A 19,224-nucleotide genomic window follows, 5' to 3' on the forward strand; every position below is an offset into this window, starting at 1 on the left:
ACCATCAGGGATGTGTTCAGCCCGTCCGACTGGGCACTTTACACACACGGAGAGGGCATGTGCCAGTCATGTCATAACACACATTATGTGGACTTCCATACATCACACGCAGCCACAAAACCCACACAGAGACAAGCTGAGGGCTCAAATTGTGGTCATAAATATTTTGTACTTGTTAATCAGTTTTGTATGTGTAAAAAGACTTTTTTACACATACAAGACTAAGAAGAATTTTGACCCTATTTTTCTTCCTTTCATCTGATTGGCCAATGTCATGTCAATCACAAGTTTAACAATCCAATCAGAGAACAGCTGGGTTTGGCTGTCGGAGGGGTGCATTATGGAGCTTCAGGTCCTTGAAGGGAATAAATGCTCTTTTACATGCCAGCCCAGAGTTTTCCTTCATCACCACGAAGGAAAACAGTCTGTGGTTTGTCCGAGTTTGGTGATTCTTGTGTTACAGGTTTACCTGCTTAATACAGGGACCTCCAGCGCCTTTTCAACAGCGCTGTGGACCTCGGGGGTGGGGGTGGGGGGCAGTGTTGTGGAAATGACACAGTCTTCACTAGTGGGGATAGTTACAAAGCTTTCTTTGTGATGAATTAGCAAAACATGTTTTTCTTGAACATTTGAAGATAAAAAAACATAAACTGTTGTAGAGGACATAGAGCTCGATGTGAAAGGACCTTTATGCTGCACACTGTGAGCCACAGCCCTGACTTTGTGTTAAACTAATCCTAAAGTAATAATGGTATTTCTAACCACTGATATACCACAACTTTATCCTTTCAACAGCTACTGAAAGTTAGGGGACCTAGCATCTATCGGATATTTATATAGAGATCCTCCAGCTTCAAACTGTATCACTCTTCAAGGACCTGCAGTTCAAAAAAAGCGCCCCGCCGACAGCCAAACCCATCTGTTCTCTGACTGGATAAATGTGTGATTGACATGACCTTGACCAATCAGATGAAAGGAAGAAAAATAGGGTCAAAATTCGTACTTGTAACTTGAAACTTGAGTGCAGAGTTTCACACGTATTTTTTGGCCAAGTCCACACACAAATCTTTTTACACACACAAAACTGATTTACAAGTACAAAATATTTATGACCACAATTTGAGCCCATACGAAACACTTAACCTGAGCTGCACGCTGTCTTTGCTGCTCAGTGAGACCAAAATACACCAACGTACACAAAATATGTATGTAGCCAGCGTGCAGCTACAACCGCCTGTGTCACGATGCACCTGTCAGTCAAAGAAGCCATGCCCCTAAAAATCCACTGTTATGCATTAATAAGTTTAATGCAAGTAAACCAAACTATGTGTTTAAATGTAACTGGCACATGGTGTGCTTTACTTTCAGCTTAACAGAAATTATTTTAAACCAGATTTAATGATTTCAAATTCATCATTTTTCATTAGAAATCAAACATCTGTTTAATTGTTTTCGTTTTAGACTCAGTTCTTCCTCAGCAGATTTTTTTTTTTAGATCAGCCTCACAGTTTTGACGTCTGTAGTAATGAAATGTCATTTATACAATTTAAAAAAAAATTTAAATAAAATTACTCACAGTTAAAAAGGGCATCTGGGTGTGGCTCCTGTTTTCATACCTACCTACAGTTTAATGTTCACATAAAAAACATGGACAGACACGCCAGCCAGTGAGGCCTTATGTAAATGCTCTAGGCTTTCTTTAAAGATGCAAACCTTTTTTTAATGCAATGCATTAATTACATTTCCTTTTACTTTCTTCTACATGAGCCAGCATAAAGGGCAAAACCGCCAAAATCAAGTCAGCTTTTAGCCTGTTCGTCAGGACGGTGCTGCCTATCTCTAATGTGCTGCCTATTTATTCATTTCCAGTCTGCTTTGCCATCCATCACGTCAAACAAATGTCCCCTACAGGCTCCCATATCGACCTCTAAAAGCTGCCGTGAAACCCGAGAGCCGAGGCAGCGGCGATAAAGCTCAGCACGTTCAGCTGATCTGAAAACAGCCCTTGGTGGGAGATCAATGGCGGATGGTCTCGGTGCTAAATATTTCCCATCAAGCTTTGTTTGTTCTGTCTGGTCAGAGCTGTCTGACGGCAGCAGACGTCCCCGGTGCTTCAATAAATTCATTTCAACTGGCATCATGTAAGATCTATTTCACTGCTGCTTCATACAGGAAGCATAACATATCCATGTGGTGTAAAAATTGACATCTGAAGACCCTGTGTATTTCACTTATTCTCAGCCCTGCTGACTAGTACATCCACCCTAATAAGTCTGCTTACACCATCCTATCATCAGCAGCTCCAACCTCACGATGTGGACGTTGTAGGTGTTTTAGTCTCATTATCTCCTGACATCAACTAATTACTTTAAGGCCTTTTTTAAAATTTGCATTTAATCAATTTTGTTAAAATTCATCAAATGGGCAGAAATGAGAGAAAATTTGAAAGATGTCCCTTAAACACATTCATGGCTTTCACAACAAATGGAATAATTGCAATCGAGCGCATAGGCAAACCCATGTGTTTTTCACAGCTTGTCCAAAACTTTTATATGATATATAGTTTAGTAATGAGTCTGTGTCTTAATTATGTCAGAGGTCTGGCACTTTTGTTGAACTGGAAACGTTGAGATCGCTAAGAAAGTTTACTTTCATAAGTGTTTTGGAGAGCAATGAGTCATCAATCCAAATTTCATTTGCAAGAAAAAAAAAAAGGTTAAAAAAGGTTAAAAAGAACAAAATAATAGGTTATTTCTTTGGCAGACACCCCCTTCTTCTTTTTATCCCTGTCAAGGCTCAGTCTCAAGTTTCTTTTAAGAAAGTGACGAGAAAAGAAAATGAATGCGCGTTTTCAAACCCAAAGAAAACAATTTTTATGCTGATCACTGTAAACAAAGCAAACTTTTAGCTCCACTTGTTCCACGACAAAGTGAACACAGCGTTTGATGGATGGATGGAAGTATAAATGAATCACCATCTGATCCCTTTCCTTCATGCATCAGCAGATTAACAGTCTAATTCACTTTGACCAATAACTCTCGTGTCATACCTGCAGGTTTTCTTCCTGTAAATTTATCTCTTGCAGATGAAAAAAAGGACGGGGGGAGGGTGGACGTGTGTTTAGACTTGACAGAGTAATTTGCAGCTCTCGAGTTTTAAAAAGAAATGAAATTAAGCCCACTCTCTCAATATCCCACAGAGACAATTTTCCAAGTTCCTGCAGCTCAGTGAAATCTTCCCAGATGGGGGTCGCTCAGAAAAAAAAAACCTTTATTAAATGTCAGATCGTAGGCTAATATGCATACATATGGGGGGAGTGTGGAATCTGAACGATGAACTTCAGGTAATGACTGCTCCTATCTGCTTTGTATGAGAATAAAATGCTTCAGTGGCTAATCTTAAGTGTTGCGTAAAAGGCCTCGCGGTTACTTTGAACCCGTGAACAAAAGCACTCAAGACTTCAGAAGTGTTTTTTGTTGGCGAGCCGGGATGCAGTCTCTCAGATGTACTTGATAACAAATGAATGGCTGCAATCCTAAAAAGCTTAAGTGCCTTTGGTGCTGCGGCGGTCAGACACGGTCAGAGGCAAACACAAGCGCCACACAACCTGTTTGTTTGCCGAAAGGAGAAAGTTTGCATGTGCGCAGCCACTGTCATGGAAAGAAGAACAAGGCTTTTGTCGTGTTTGTAGACTGAAATGCTAAAATGCTTTGTTTCTCTTTGACAAGTCAAGGTTTTTTTTTAAGGTGTTTAAACACTGCTTCTTGGGGTCCACCAGCTTCTTTTTGTTTTTCTGAAAACTCTCAGGGAAATGCTATAAGACGTCCTGGCCTCATGGAAAACTGCGTAATAGCTCTGTTGGTCCCCAGAACAGTATTTCCACAATAAAGCCTGTAAAAAGGCGCGATTGATTTTTTTTAAGGAGTCTTTTATCTCTTTAAAATATGTGGCATGTTACGCCATACCTTTTCCAAAACCAAACCATCCATTTTCTTCATGTTTACATAAATCTAAGAAAAGAGATGACTGCATAGTGCAGCTGGATATTTAGTTGGTTATTTTTATAAAACTCAAAGTCCTTAAAATTATATTTATTCTCCTTTGTGGCTAATCTCAAAAAGAATAGCAACTTTACATTTATGTTATGTGTACATACACATCGTTGACCATAGTGTGAGCTTTTGCTAGTGTAATGAAAAGATTATAACTGATCTCAGAGCAGGGAAAGCAAAGTCAGGGTTAGCTTCTCTAGCATACTGGTCTCCTGTTAGCCTCCTATCAAAGACTAAAGAGGTTATTGACAATATAAGTAAATATGAATGATCTCTGGTCTGGTCGGTAAGCACAGAAACTGCTGGTTTTGCGTTTTTACCAGCCGCAGACTTTAACATAGATGGAAAATGACAGAAACTAAAGTTTGCATGGGCTCCATAGTTACGCTAGCTTCCACAGACAACTGAGGCCACATAATGGTGATAATTTACAGAATTAATTTAAATAGGCGATGGTAGAATGTTTGGAGCTGCAAAGAGAGAAATGATTTGCCTTTGGTACGTGTTAATTGCCTATATTTGGATTTCACAGGGAAAGCACTGCTTGCCTTGCTTGTCCTGACAGATCGCTATGATGTAAACACATTTGAAGATGTGAACATTTGTGGCTATTTGTGGCTAGTACTTAGTACTTTGCCAATATTAGTGGTTGGTGCTTTGATGGCACATTATTCACTTTTAAAGAACTTACAGAATAAATGTTTGTTTTCATCAAACAAAACAATTCACACACCAGGAACGACCTGCAGGGCTCACTTTCTGCGTGTTCACAAGCCTATTTTAACCACATCCACATACAGTCACCCCTATTATTATTTGGTGATTTTATTTTAAATAACATGGGTTCTGTTTGTTGGCAGCAAAATGTAAGACGTTCAGAACAGGTAGTACAATACAAATGCTTCATTTGCACTCATGTAAATATCACACTCTCAAAAAAGATGTAAAGAAATTTAATCGGGCTGATTTTGCAGAAAATTTAACCTGACAATGAACTAAACATATTTCTTATTTCGAATTCTACAACTACAGTATTTTTTTCTAGTTAGTTCAGTTTTAGAAATTTTCATTCCAGAAAAACTAAAATGGTTTTCAAACGCTTTGATCGATACTTACAAGTGGAGGTGAAAGTAAAATAACAAAACTAATGAAAAAATTGGTGGAATTCAGTAACATAAAAAATAAAAGCTGTTACATAAGCCAGCAGAGAATATGAAAAACAAAACCTGTGGTACGTCAGAACTGTGAAGCCTAATGCTGTGAAACAAACACAGGTGTTACACCTTTGGCTGTGGCACTGGATTGAAGAAAATGACCTCCTGTTTAGTCCTTTCTTTTGCAATGTTATGTAATCGCTTCTAATGGCCAGAGTTAAATGAGTGTGGCCTGAATTATGTGTTGAATAAAAGATGAGCATCCTGTACAGTTGTTCTCGTAAGGCAAATGGATGAAAATGTCAAGCCAGCATTTAAGGTCACTATTTCTCTACAGAGTTACTCACGGCACAGTTTCCCTGCTCGGCTCGCAGAGGAGCAGCTTTTCACAATAAAAGTACAACTGCTGCTACTCTGATATATGTTTCCAGACAAGCAAACCACCAAACCCCAACAACAAAATGGTTTTCCTGTTTAAGCAATGAAAATGTAAACAACCTAAAGCCAGCCGTGTGTCCAAAGGGTCAGACATGGTGCATTTTCCCCCCAGAAAACTGACTCTTGCTGATTTTTTTTCTTTGTGCCATCATAGAGGTGGTTATGTGGGAAAATGTCAGCAGATCAGCAGGTTCTGAAATACTCAGACCAGGCTGTCTGGCACCAGTCACCATGCCACGCTCCAACTGATGCTCAGTTTTAACTTCAGTAAGTTGTCTTGACCATGTCCACATAAATGCATTCAGTTGCTGTCTTGTGATTGGCTGATTAGATATTTGCATTAATGACCAAACAAAAACTACAGTGGGGCAAAAAAGTATTTAGTCAGCCACCGATTGTGCAAGTTCCCCCACTTAAAATGATGACAGAGGTCAGTAATTTGCACCAGAGGTACACTTCAACTGTGAGAGACAGAATGTGAAAAAAAAATCCATGAATCCACATGGTAGGATTTGTAAAGAATTTATTGGTAAATTAGGGTGGAAAATAAGTATTTGGTCACCTCAAACAAGGAAAATCTCTGGCTCTCACAGACCTGTAACGTCTTCTGTAAGAAGCTTTTCTGTCCCCCACTCGTTACCTGTATGAATGGCACCTGTTTAAACTCATCATCTGTATAAAAGACACCTGTCCACAGCCTCAAACAGTCAGACTCCAAACTCCGCCATGGCCAAGACCAAAGAGCTTTCGAAGGACACCAGGAAAAGTATTGTAGATCTGCACCAGACTGGGAAGAGTGAATCTACAATAGGCAAGCAGCTTGGTGTGAAAAAATCAACTGTGGGAGCAATCATCAGAAAATGGAAGACATACAAGACCACTGATAATCTCCCTCGATCTGGGGCTCCACGCAAGATCTCATCCCGTGGGGTCAAAATGATCATGAGAACGGTGAGCAAAGATCCCAGAACCACACGGGGGGACCTGGTGAATGACCTGCAGAGAGCTGGGACCAAAGTAACAAAGGTCACCATCAGTAACACACTACAACGGCAGGGAATCAAATCCCGCAGTGCCAGACGTGTTCCGCTGCTGAAGCCAGTGCATGTCCAGGCCCGTCTGAAGTTTGCCAGAGAGCACATGGATGATACAGCAGAGGATTGGGAGAATGTCATGTGGTCAGATGAAACCAAAGTAGAACTTTTTGGTATAAACTCAACTCGTCGTGTTTGGAGGAAGAAGAATACTGAGTTGCATCCCAAGAACACCATACCTACTGTGAAGCATGGGGGTGGAAACATCATGCTATGGGGCTGTTTTTCTGCCAAGGGGACAGGACGACTGATCCGTGTTAAGGACAGAATGAATGGGCCCATGTATCGTGAGATTTTGAGCCAAAACCTCCTTCCATCAGTGAGAACTTTGAAGATGAAACGAGGCTGGGTCTTCCAACATGACAATGATCCAAAACACACCGCCCGGGCAACAAAGGAGTGGCTCCGTAAGAAGCATTTGAAAGTCCTGGAGTGGCCTAGCCAGTCTCCAGACCTCAACCCCATAGAAAATCTGTGGCGGGAGTTGAAAGTCCGTGTTGCTCGGCGACAGCCCCAAAACATCACTGCTCTCGAGAAGATCTGCATGGAGGAATGGGCCAAAATACCAGCTACTGTGTGTGCAAACCTGGTAAAGACCTATAGTAAACGTTTGACCTCTGTTATTGCCAACAAAGGTTATGTTACAAAGTACTGAGTTGTATTTTTGTTATTGACCAAATACTTATTTTCCACCCTGATTTACGAATAAATTCTTTACAAATCCTACCATGTGGATTCATGGATTTTTTTTTCACATTCTGTCTCTCACAGTTGAAGTGTACCTCTGGTGCAAATTAAATTACTGACCGCTGTCATCATTTTAGGTGGGGGAACTTGCACAATCAGTGGCTGACTAAATACTTTTTTGCCCCACTGTACCTCTGTAGACTTGATGTGGCGCAAAATAAAACGAGGACATCACATTTTCAGATGTTTGGCCTTGGTTTCATGCTGAAATATCGCTTTCCATGACATATTCTACAGACACAGGTTTACTGTGACACTTACCTTTCGTGCAACAGCAAAAACCAGAATGGCAAAACGAATTTGTGCTCTTTGTTAAACTGTTGGTGCAGGGGACATGCTGACTACTGTACTGCTGGGTTTTGCAAGAGTGTCTGTCTATTGTGGGTTGTGTGAAATTGTATCAGCACAGCAAAGAGGGTAAGGTAAAATTTGATGGAATGAAGCTACTAATAAAATGGCATTCTCCATCTGTGGCTCCCCAGGTCCACATTCCCTCAAAGGTCAGTGCTGTCAGCGTGGTTTACGGTTTAAAAAAAGGAAGATTGTACTTGTTAAAATGCAGTTGTTGAGTTTTTAATATGAACTCAAGGGAAAGCACTTTGTAATTTTACATTACCTGTCTGATAACAGTGATTCTGTTTGCAATGAAGTGGTTTATATCCAAAATTTGCTGGTGAAAATTAAAATATGAGTCCAGTTTAATGACACTGTCTATGTTAGGAGTGTGTGAACAGCAGTGCACCTTCTTTCTCCACCACACCCCTTGTTTCTCTTGTGTGAAAGCTCTGAATGCTGTTTGTTGGTTTTATCGAAGATTTTGGTCTTTGTCTTACATTTGAAAACAGTAAAAATGTAGGAGCTGCTGCTGACAGACCTGCAAGGACCTGCAGTTCCTCTAATGCCCACTTGAACCTGGATTCGAAAGTGAGTCAGTCTTCATAGACTCCCAGCAGAAATAAGCATGTTTACAGCATATGGCAAACATCAGTTTTGGTCTCTAGCTAGTTTGTCTTTATAGGAACTGTATCCGGGATGAATTTGGTATTTCTAAGTTCAATTCAATTCAATTCAGGTGGCTGCTAGCTGAGCATGTTTGTGCTGTTGGTGCCTTTTGGAAGTATTTTTAATGCAACAATCTGACAAATAACACGACTGTGCATTCAATTGTTTTAAAAGATTGTCAAAAAAGGCTGTGTTCCAGATTTGGTGAGTGAAATTCTAGAATTTTCTACAACATTCTTGTCACATTTCTGAAGAGAGGACCCAAAAGCAGACAGAACTTGATCTTAACAAAATGCAAGCTGTTTATTAAGGGCTGATAGAAGATCAGACAATGATACAAAAATAAAGGGCAATGAAGGCTTACACTAACCAAAACTAGACTGGGAAAATCCACTGTGAATATGGGGGGAGGTGAACTGATGTTCTGCCAAAAGACAAAGAAGAACTGACACAATATACACAGACAGGTGATTAGTACAGTAGAGACGGCTGGGAAACACAGCTGGAACAATTAGACACAGAGCCAGGGGAAGCAAAACTAAACACAAGCATATGAGCCAAGGACTATCAAAATAAGACAGAAAACCCACTGAGACGCAGACTAAGACACACAACTTGACGTGGGAAGACAATAGGACACATGGAAAACTGACATGGTAGAGGAGAAAGATGGAGAGAGCGAGGCATACATGAACAGAAGGAAGAACCAACATGACACATAGAGGGAATAAACAGAGACATGACAGAGGACATAAATAAAGCACATGACTGACTCTCAGAGGAGACACAGGGATGAGACAAAGACACAAAAGGAACTTAACAGACAAGAACAATGAATCTGAAATACAAATAAACTCAGAGAGACTAAAAGAACTAAACTCAAGACTAAACTGTACAAAGCTTGAACTTAAATCATCATCATCATACAGATAAACTCTAAACGCTGGGTCACCCAGGACCATGACGCTTCTAGGACAGATGGCAGTGGCAAAGCTATAGTTGAGGCTTCAGTCTGGTACTTTACAAATCAGTGGGTCCCTGTGGCTAATCCATGTGTTTGTATAACACTTATCTACTTGGCACCAACATTATGTTATTTTTTTAAGGGTTTGTCTGATTCCTCAAGCTCACAGATATTTCTAAGCTATGTTCTTCAGTGAGTCCTCTTGTTTAGAAGAGGAATGGTAAAGGTTAAATACATTAATTCCATCGTCAGGAGGGACTGCTGTATCCTCAAACCACAGCTAAAGTTAAGAAGTGCTTGTTTTCCTCCTGCAGACTTGCATTAAAAGCTTTTGAGCTTGTTATGACGGATACTTTTGTTCTCAAGCGTGTCTGGCACAAAGGAACACCCGAAGTACTTCATGTGATGATGTTAAAGTGTATTAATGTACTTGGAAATGGCTTGTGGTCAGATCTAAGTGTTGAATAACTGCTCAGCAAACTGTGTTTGCTGTAATGGTTATGGTTTTACCACCTCCCGCTCAGACTCTGTCTAACCACGCCAAAACACACAATCTGAGTTTGATGAGTTTATTGATCGTGCTGTAGCACAGACAGACAGAAGTGAGTGGGAGGTGAGCACAAACTTCCACCGACACAAAACAGTCAGGACGAGTTGACGGAGCTCACCTGAATCCTGATGAAGTTTGAACATTTCAAGTTTTTATGAGGAGCTAGCTTATTGTAGCACAGATGTGGATAAATGTGTGCAGATTAATCATGCAGCTCATTGGTTTTTGTGACCTCAGTTCTCATGGTTACCTGACAAAAGTGATTTCAAAATGATTAACTAATGTTGTGCAGTATCAAAAATAATTAAATAAATAAATAAACATGACACAGAGGTGGAATATAAGAGACCGATGTAGATGTCGTGTCGCCACATGTTGATTTTTGGAATGTTATGATTTTAAATTAACATATTTCATCTATTTTCAAGTGGAATTTAATCTTTATTTTTACAAGTAGTCCCACTGAAACCCAATGTCTCATTTGCAAGAGAGAGCTGTTCCAGACAAACATTAAAATTACTATAATATGTCTAATGTAGTGAGATAGGAATCCAAATCCATGATCCAGTAAGAAGTTCTATTGAACAGATATAAAAAAACAAACCTGTGCAGAGAATAGGCAGGATAAAGTGTGTCCGAACAGAAGGAAGAAAGAACTAAACTGAGGTCCATGGAAACAAACAGGGAACAGGTTAGAAACCAGGACAAACATGATGGTGAACAACAGACTCAAACAAAACAAAGGAGAAGACATTCATATACTTGGAGGACAGAGGGGTGGAGACCGGCGGGGAACAAAACACAGGTGAAGATAATCAAAACAATAAAACTCAAAACAAGAAGAAAGAGAAAATTCAATCAAATCAAAAGCAAAACAGGAAAAACGGAAATGAGCAGACATAAATGAAACAAAGAAAACATGGAAACATAAAGGACATGCTAAACATAGATGACCTCTGTCAGGAAGAGTGACTACGCCCCTAATACTAGTATTCAGGTGGCGTTATAATAAAATTCACGGAGGTAAGAGTCGTCATGAAATGAGAAACTATGCATAGGTGACAAAGCCATTTTTGTATCAGATTGTAACCTGTTTATTTCTGCTGTAACATTAACATGGCAGTCTGTGGGCATTGAGTCACTGCTGGCGTTTCAAGTGGACGTTAGAGAAATTGCAGTTTTTTGGCACTTCCTTGTTGGCTTCATTTTTCCAACCTGGAAGTCGCTTCATGCTGAAACTGAGCATTTAGAGAAGCATGAAGTTTTGGCTCATAGGGCTTATTTCTGTGTATTCTGACGTCATTATGTAACAGTTTCACATATTTACTATGAGCATCCATCATTTTAACAGTACAGTGTATGGCAGGAAATTAAGAACAGCAGAGCAGGTCCACTTTAGGGTTCGGGGAAATCAACCTCGACTGATGACAAGCACCAAAAATATTCTGACATGCCACATTAGGAATAAGACTGGTCTAAATTACAAAATAAATGGTCCCTGAATTCCATTTAGCAGCTTCAACATCACCATTTCCCTCCAACAGGAGACGACACAACACATTCTTAAAAATATCTCGTACTTTAGCACAATTACAAACCCAGTTTTTATACAGTCTGGCGTTTGTTTTTCCTCTGTGAACACGTGGCTGAAACTAGCTTCACAAAAAAGTTTAATATTCTTTCTGCAAAGGTTTGTCTCTTGCTGTAAAGGTCTCGCAAGCCTTAAGTACAGTGTCATCTTTCACTGTATTATTCATCCTCATTACATCTCAGCTAGTGCAGTCTATCAGGTAAGAACGATGAAGAGGAGTTCCTGTGCAGTGCACACAGGAGGAAGAGGGACATGTCAGCGAACGCCCACGTAGTCCTGAGGAGAAGCCTGATCAACATGACGACTGAAAACACCTGTGTGGCTCAGTAGGGGGGGAAAGGGGGTGAGGAAGAAGAGGATTCTCCAAAAGCTAGTTTCAGATTTAAATCTCACCTTCTTCCTTTTTTTTAATTTTTATTTTTTTTATTTTAGACAACTTCTACAAGGTGGAGGGAGCCAAGGATGCCTTAATCTGTGGGAACAGCAGCGACGCAGGGTGAGTCAACAGTTTCTCTTGTTCCGCTGTGAAGGTGGGAGACGTGGATTTGCCTGGGTGTGATTTGATTCTGAAGTTCATGGTTACACTGAGTGTGATTACAAACCACTGAACCAGTCAGGGCCACTCACCCTGAGCCTGGTAACGCCTGAAGTTTAAAAGAGAGTTTTAACAGACAGTTGTTTGGTTTCCCTCTGTAACCACTTGGGGGTTACAGAGATGTTCCCCTTGTTGGTTTGCCAGTCATAGCAGATAAATGTAGCACAGTTTCAAGATGCTCTGAGGAGCGATGCGTTACTTCAGGCAGAGCCTTGGGAAGAAGCTCCATGGAGTGGGGGGGGGGGGGTGCTGTGGAGATGATGTAACATGTGTTGGGTTGTAATTTTTTCACAACCCATATGAAGAAGAGCAGTATGAAAATAAATGCTGTGAAATGTTTTCTGATATGAAGATGGATAAATATAATATTGTTGTATGAAAGCATAATCATCTCTGAAAACATCCAGAAAATATAGGCTGCATACATGCATATGGTGACCGACCACTGACTCACAGCAAAGCTGGATTGGAGCAATAAATGTCAGCAATGAAACAGTGACACTGACACTGTAATTTACTCAGAAAGTTGACATGCGGAGACAACAGCACACAAATGAGGACTCCCTCATTGGTTTAATATCAGACGACTCTGTTGTTTACCAGCAGAGCAAACACAGCTCTGCGATGGGTAATGAGAAAGTCAGATTTACAGAATATCTGGATGGTCAGGTCCTTAACACTTATTTTCACACATTAGGTAAGAACTGTTGGATTATTGCCCAAAATTCAGTAACAAGCTGTGTGTGTTTGGTGGCAGGACATGATAAGATAAGATAACCTTTATTAGTCCCACGTGTGGGAAATGTTTGTTACAGCAGTGGACAGTGCAAAGTTGCATAGAAAAATTAGAGAAAAGCACTGGAATAAGATATCAATAAGATACTGTACACAATAGGATAGAATAAAATTAAATAAAATAGAATACAAATGCTATATACAATATGAGTATAATACAACATTGCCAGAAAGAGTATTGCACTTATTACTATTGCACATGTGTGGATGTGTTAGATCAGTTGAAGTCTTTGTTGTGGAGTCTGACAGCAGTGGGGAGGAAAGACCTGTGAAATCTCTCCGTCCCACACCGTGGGTGCCGCAGCCACTCAAGGAGCTGCTCAGTGCTGTCAGAGTCTCCTGCATGGGGTGGGAGATGTTGTCCAACAGGGATCACAGCTTAGCCACCGTTCTCCTGTCACTCACCACCTCCACTGGGTCCAGAGGGCATCCTAGAACAGAGTCATAGAAGGTCTTCAGGAGTGGGCCCTTCACTCCAAAAGACCTGAGTCTCTGCAGCAGGTACAGCCTGCTTTGCCCTCTCCTGTCGAGGGCATCTGAATTATGAGTCCAGTCCAGTTTGTTGTTTAGATGAACGCCAAGGTACCTGTAGCTGTCCACAGCCTCAATGTCCATACCTTGGATGTTCAGTGGTTGCAGTGGAGGATGTTTGTGCCTGTGGAAGTCTACCACCAGCTCCTTGGTTTTATTAGTGTTGATCTGAAGGTAGTTCTGCTGGCACCTGTCCACAATGTCTTGGGTCAGTTCTCTGTACTCCCTGTCGTCCCCATCAGTGATGAGGCCGACTATTGCAGAGTCATCAGAGCACTTCTGCAGGAAGCACTCGGTGGAGTTGTGGGAGACGTCTGCAGTGTAGATGGTGAAGAGGAACGGAGCCAGAACCGTTCCCTGTGGGGCCCCCGTACTGCAGACGACCCTGTCCGACACACAGCCCTGAGTTCTCACATACTGTGGTTGGTCAGTGAGGTAGTCCAGAATCCATGCTGTGAGGTGATGGTCCACTCCTGAGTTCTCCAGCTTGTCCTTCAGGACTGTGGGAAGAATGGTGTTAAAGGCACTGGAGAAATCAAAGAACATGATTCTCACAGTGCTTCCAGCGGTCTCCAGGTGAGCGAGGGAACGATGCACGAGGTGAATGATGCCATCATCCGCTCTGATGCCAGGCTGGTAGGCAAACTGAAGTGGGTCCAGTGATGAGCCCACCAGGCGCCGAAGCTGAGTCAGGACCAGCCGCTCCAGGGTCTTCATCAGGTGGAATGTCAGAGCCACCGGTAGCATCACGCTCGTGTCCGGAGTTAGCGGTGTTAGCCAGGACTCCGTTAGCAAAACAATGCTACATCGCTGGTATTCCCCCTGTGACCAGGTTAGCGACGTGAGCTCATCTTATTGGGCAGCGATGTTACATTTCCAGTGATTACAGAAGGGAGAGATGGTCTATAACGTCTCCTTCTCGGGCTAATGACAGCGCTCCCTCCCAGCACGACACCCACGTCTTTTCCTCCTCAGCTCAGTGGGAATGTCGTGTCTGTCCGCCGGCAGCACTGCTGTGGGACACAGCGCTAACAGCTGATCCCTGCTGTAAACAAAGCATCCATATACTGGGTTCCCAAACACGGGTAAAAAATGGTGTGAAAGAAAAGAGAAAGACAACCAAGACTAGCACAGAACGGTAGTCCATGATTGCAGAATCTAATTGCTTAAACTTTAGTTACAAAAAAGAGAAAGTAAAGAGGAGATACGAAAGAAGCTCAGAATGAGCGGAGCTGCTGTAACAGGTTGCCACTCACGGGGGGGGGGGGGGGCGCCGGATGTCAGAAAGACTTCACTTCCTAATAATGATAAATTGGTCTTACCTTTATCCAGTTGCTAGCGTAGTAAGGTCCCAGTCACACAGACTCGGGGACAATATTTTTCTCCTACCTTGCAGCTGCTGGTTTCTGAGAAAAAAACACAAACTGGAAACTGAGACTGTTTGGTTTCAAAGTGAAACTTGTGCCTTAGCTCTAAACTTTTACTTTGAAAGGCCTCTATTCCAGCTTGCATCATACTTTTTCAAATTTCACTAGCACTTGGCTCATTTTCAGGTCCCTAACACCCGAAACACTCCCAAAGAGGTTTTGGGGGCAACACCCTCTTTGTGGGGAATTCATCTGGGAATGAATTCATCTGGTGACTGCTGTCAACCTCAAGCAATCATTTGCCAGGAAAAAAATCAAGATTTTTTTCCTGTAGCGACTGGAAGTTGAAGTCTCTGGGCCTGCATGATTGGGGCATAAACATTATAGCTCACGGGGGTATCCTCATGTGAGGGTGGTAGCAATCTGGTGTCAGGGGGTAGTGTTAAGTGGATTTATCCCAAAACTGTAGTTTGTGTTTTGTTCCAGGTGTTTGGTTAAAGTTGGAGCACAAGTTGGTTTGGCTCAGGATTTACAGTTATTACAGTTGGCGCACTAGGTCATTAGGGTCATTTCAATAAGTGCTGATTGGCACTTTTTAGAAGTCAGTAGCATTTTTGCTTGCTGGGTTGATGGGCTTCATTGTTGGTGTATGCAGTTGCAAGATGGTCTCTTGTTTATATAATTTTTTTCCAGTGGTGTGGGTGCTTGAACTGAAGGGACACAGCGTACGCTGCTGTGAGCGGGTTAATGATGTGATGTAAGCATCATCAGAGCAGCATCACAATCATGGGCTAGGTTTTGGTGAGGTGGCGACGGATCAGGCTTTATGACATTTATCTATATTCCTTGTTTCCCATATGTTTATTATTATTAATATTATTATTTGTACATGTATGCCTTTGTTTGCTTGTCACATTAAAAGTCCCACTTTAACCATGTGCAAAATCATCCATCACCCCCAGTATATGACCTTCGGCTGCAGTTTCCAGCTTTCTGCATCCTGAGGTTCAGCTGAGCTTGGGGCTAAAAATGCATGTGTGAAAAGCTTTGGCTTCACCACGACGAAGAGCTGAAAACATCAATCTCTCTTTACTTTCCTGTCAATCATGCAGCATAGCAGTTTGTCCCTCACAACCTTTAGTTATCACTTTATTGAATGTTCTTCACATTCGAATCTGTCTGATGATTTTTCATACTTTGGCTGACTGTTTCGAGCTGTTTGAGGATGTAAACAACAAAGAGGGAATGAGATTGGGCTTCATTTTGTTCCCGTCTCACCTGAGAGTCCAAATAAACAGCAGGCTGAGTCTTTAGTTCTGCAAATATTTTTCTCAGACGGAGGCAGAAATGATCTGCTGGTGGGGTTAAATTTCAGTGGAAGGAGACAAAATGCAAAGATTTTCTCACTAAACTGTCCTTAGCTAAAGTAAAAACGTGCTTGGTGGCAGTAGACACTCCATCTTTAGAAACATTTATGCTTTTGCAGAACCCGTGCATGTTGGTTTATAGTAACTTCATCATCCCGCTATGAATGCATCTGAAATTACCTCCTATTTTCTGTCATTTGGCTCCAGACCGCATTCTCATATTTTAAAGTTGAATCTTTGACTTATTTCTTCCTCTTGCACTTTGAGACCTCAGTGAGAAATTCTGCTTTTTGACTGAAGATGGATGGAGGCTGATAGAAACATGTTAGCTACTGCATGTGGAGTAGGCTTTTCTGGACACCACAGAAAGACAATCACCAGTTTGCAAAGGAAATGGAAAGAAACAACCAATCTCTCCATTACCAACAGTTATATTTTAGGTCTCATTTCACTCATACACAATATCTGCTTGTTTTACTGTTTCTCTTCCAATATGGGAAAGGTTGTTGGATAATCTCATTAGAGCAATGTTGTCATGTCAGCTGTAGCTCCTGCTGAACTTTCTGGCTCCATTTTTGGCCTTTTTCTTGTTTAAAATAAAATGACCTAAAGTCTAAAGTGAAATCTCATGTTTGTAATTTCCAAACCTTTCATTAGTTGCTAATAATTACTGAAGTTGTGTGTGATACCTCCAAGTGTCAATGTGTCCTTAGTCGAGACTCCTTGGGACTCAGAAGTGACCATATTTAGACAAGAGGCTGGACTGTGAAGCTACCAGCTAATGCAAGCAAGCTGCATTAGCTGGTACTGATCAGGAAGCTGTATTCATACGTGTGCACAGCACATCTGCTGATCTGCTAATTAATGCTAATGAAGAAAAATTCACTCGCTCAAACAGAAGCACAGATATTGCAGGCAGGCTGTAACGCACAGGCTGTCACCATCCACCTGTGACTCCTGTGAGTCGTAGCACCCACTAACTTTACACCTTAGAGAAATCTGAATGCATGAGTGAATAAAACCCCTGCACAGTTAATGTGTTGGAGGAAAATAGCCCTGCAGGCTAAAGCAGGGATTTTTTTTTCACATATCAGGCCGTAAACATGATTATTTCTGCTGAGACATTTTAACATTAGAGCCTATAAGGACTGACTCACAGCTGAAGGCAGCCTCAAGTGGACAGTAGAGGAAGTGCAGTTTTTGTCACTTCCTCATTGGCTTCATTTTTCATGTTGCTGCTCTTCGATCCTGCCTCAGCGTGATGAGATGGTATGAGCGTGTCTCATCGTGTGTTTGGATCTTGCTGCTGGTGTCGTGTGCTGGACTGTTGTGTGACATGTCAGAAAGGAGAAGCGTCTGACCACGCTGAGAGCAGGACACTGAGTGACACAGCTATGACAGTACTGTGTGTGTGTGTGTGTGTGTGTGTGTGTGTGTGTGTGTGTGTGTGTGTGTGTGTCAGAGAGAAATAGACCATCACCCAACTCCAAGTAGCTGTTCCTCTGGGGAGACGGTTAGCCTGAAGCTAACTGACCACGTTATTTGAAACTGATGCAAACAGGACTAGGAGGCAAGTGAAACAGGAAGTAAACAGAAACATACTATGGCATGAACCCGATGAGGAGGAGGAGGGGAGGAAGATGAGATGGTGCAGGAGAAGTGAAGCAGAAAGGAGGATGGGTGGAGGGAAAGAAAGAGGAGAAGATACAGAGGGCAGAAGATAAACGAGGGAGGAGATGGACAGAAGGCTATTAGATGAGACGGGAGGGGGAGGAGAAGAGAAAACAGAGGGATAGGAAGACGAACGAGGGCAAGGCAAAGCAGAGAAGATAACAGAGGGAGAGAGAGAAAGCATGTGAAGAGAAGGAATAAAGAAGAAATAAGAGATAAACAAACATAAGGTGAGGAGAGAGAGGCAGAGAGATGTGTTCAGTAGAACCAGGCAAAGAAACATCTTTTAGATCCACAGAGAGAAACAAGAGAGAGGAAGTAGAATGAAGCAAAAGGAGAAAAGTAAGGAGGTAAAAGAAAAAAAGACACGTGGGGAGAAAGAAAGATGAGGAGGAGCAGGAGAAGAGGGGACAGTGAGAGGTAAGGATGATGAGGTGGATCATCAAAAAAGAAATGAAAGGAAGAAAAGAGGATAGAAAACATAAATGAGTGAAAACAAGCACGGGAAGGAGGTGACCCGGGTGCAGAAGGTGAAGTTGAACAGAGCTTAAAACTCCAACATAATATTATAAAAACACAGTGAATCCGTGCAGCTTGCTGCATCTGAGGAGTTAGGAGGGTAGGGAAGTTTCCCTTATCCTGTTTGTCAAGCTAACAAAGCATTCTCATCCCGAACTGGCCTGTTGTTGTCCCTACGCAAGGTGTCCTTTGGTGTTCGTTTAAATAAAAGGGGAAAAAAGGGTTGAAGCCCATGTTAGGTAGAGGTGCTGCTGGCATTCATCACCTGGTTTGTCCATCAGGTGACAGGAAGCAAACTGCCGTGTTTGTGTTTTGCACCTGATTCTTGTCACTTTGCACAGCTACGCAGTGGATTGAGTTTGCGCTGCATGGATTCATTCATTCATTCACTCATGCTCAGCTCAGCAGGGTGTAAGTGTATATATATTATCTGCTAATGGAATACATCTTACAGCAGTCAGTGAAATGTGGCACTGATAACTGAAACTCTGAACCCATGAGGTGCTGTAGCCCAGGTTATGTGTTCAGCAGTAGTTGCTATGGTGATAGAACCAGGTTATAAAAGAGACCCACCTTCCTGACACCGAGACTCCTGAGTAAGGGCAGCGTTTCATGTTTGAGAGGAGTACCTTTGTTAGTACGATCAACAAATCGACCACTTAAACATCTCATAAGGCAACATTAGGGGTGCAAAGATACACAGAATTCACGGTTCGGTTCAGTTCGATACTTTGGTGTCACGGTTCGATATTTTTTCGATACAAAAAAAATGTTCATGCCTTTTTAA

At 41.8% G+C, this 19,224-nt stretch overlaps 1 protein-coding gene across 1 annotated transcript in view; it reads left to right on the plus strand.

Moving 5' to 3' along the window:
* Positions 1 to 19,224, plus strand: part of LOC113029605 (sodium channel protein type 4 subunit alpha-like) — a 257,750-nt gene that overhangs the window by 89,254 nt on the left and 149,272 nt on the right. Inside the window, exon 9 of the mRNA XM_026180573.1 lies at positions 12,025 to 12,088. Coding sequence (XP_026036358.1) covers positions 12,025 to 12,088 — 64 coding nt within the window. The remainder of the gene's footprint in view (positions 1 to 12,024; positions 12,089 to 19,224) is intronic.

The sequence above is a fragment of the Astatotilapia calliptera genome, chromosome 9, assembly GCF_900246225.1.
Source record: "Astatotilapia calliptera chromosome 9, fAstCal1.2, whole genome shotgun sequence".
Classification (NCBI taxonomy): Eukaryota; Metazoa; Chordata; class Actinopteri; order Cichliformes; family Cichlidae; genus Astatotilapia; species Astatotilapia calliptera.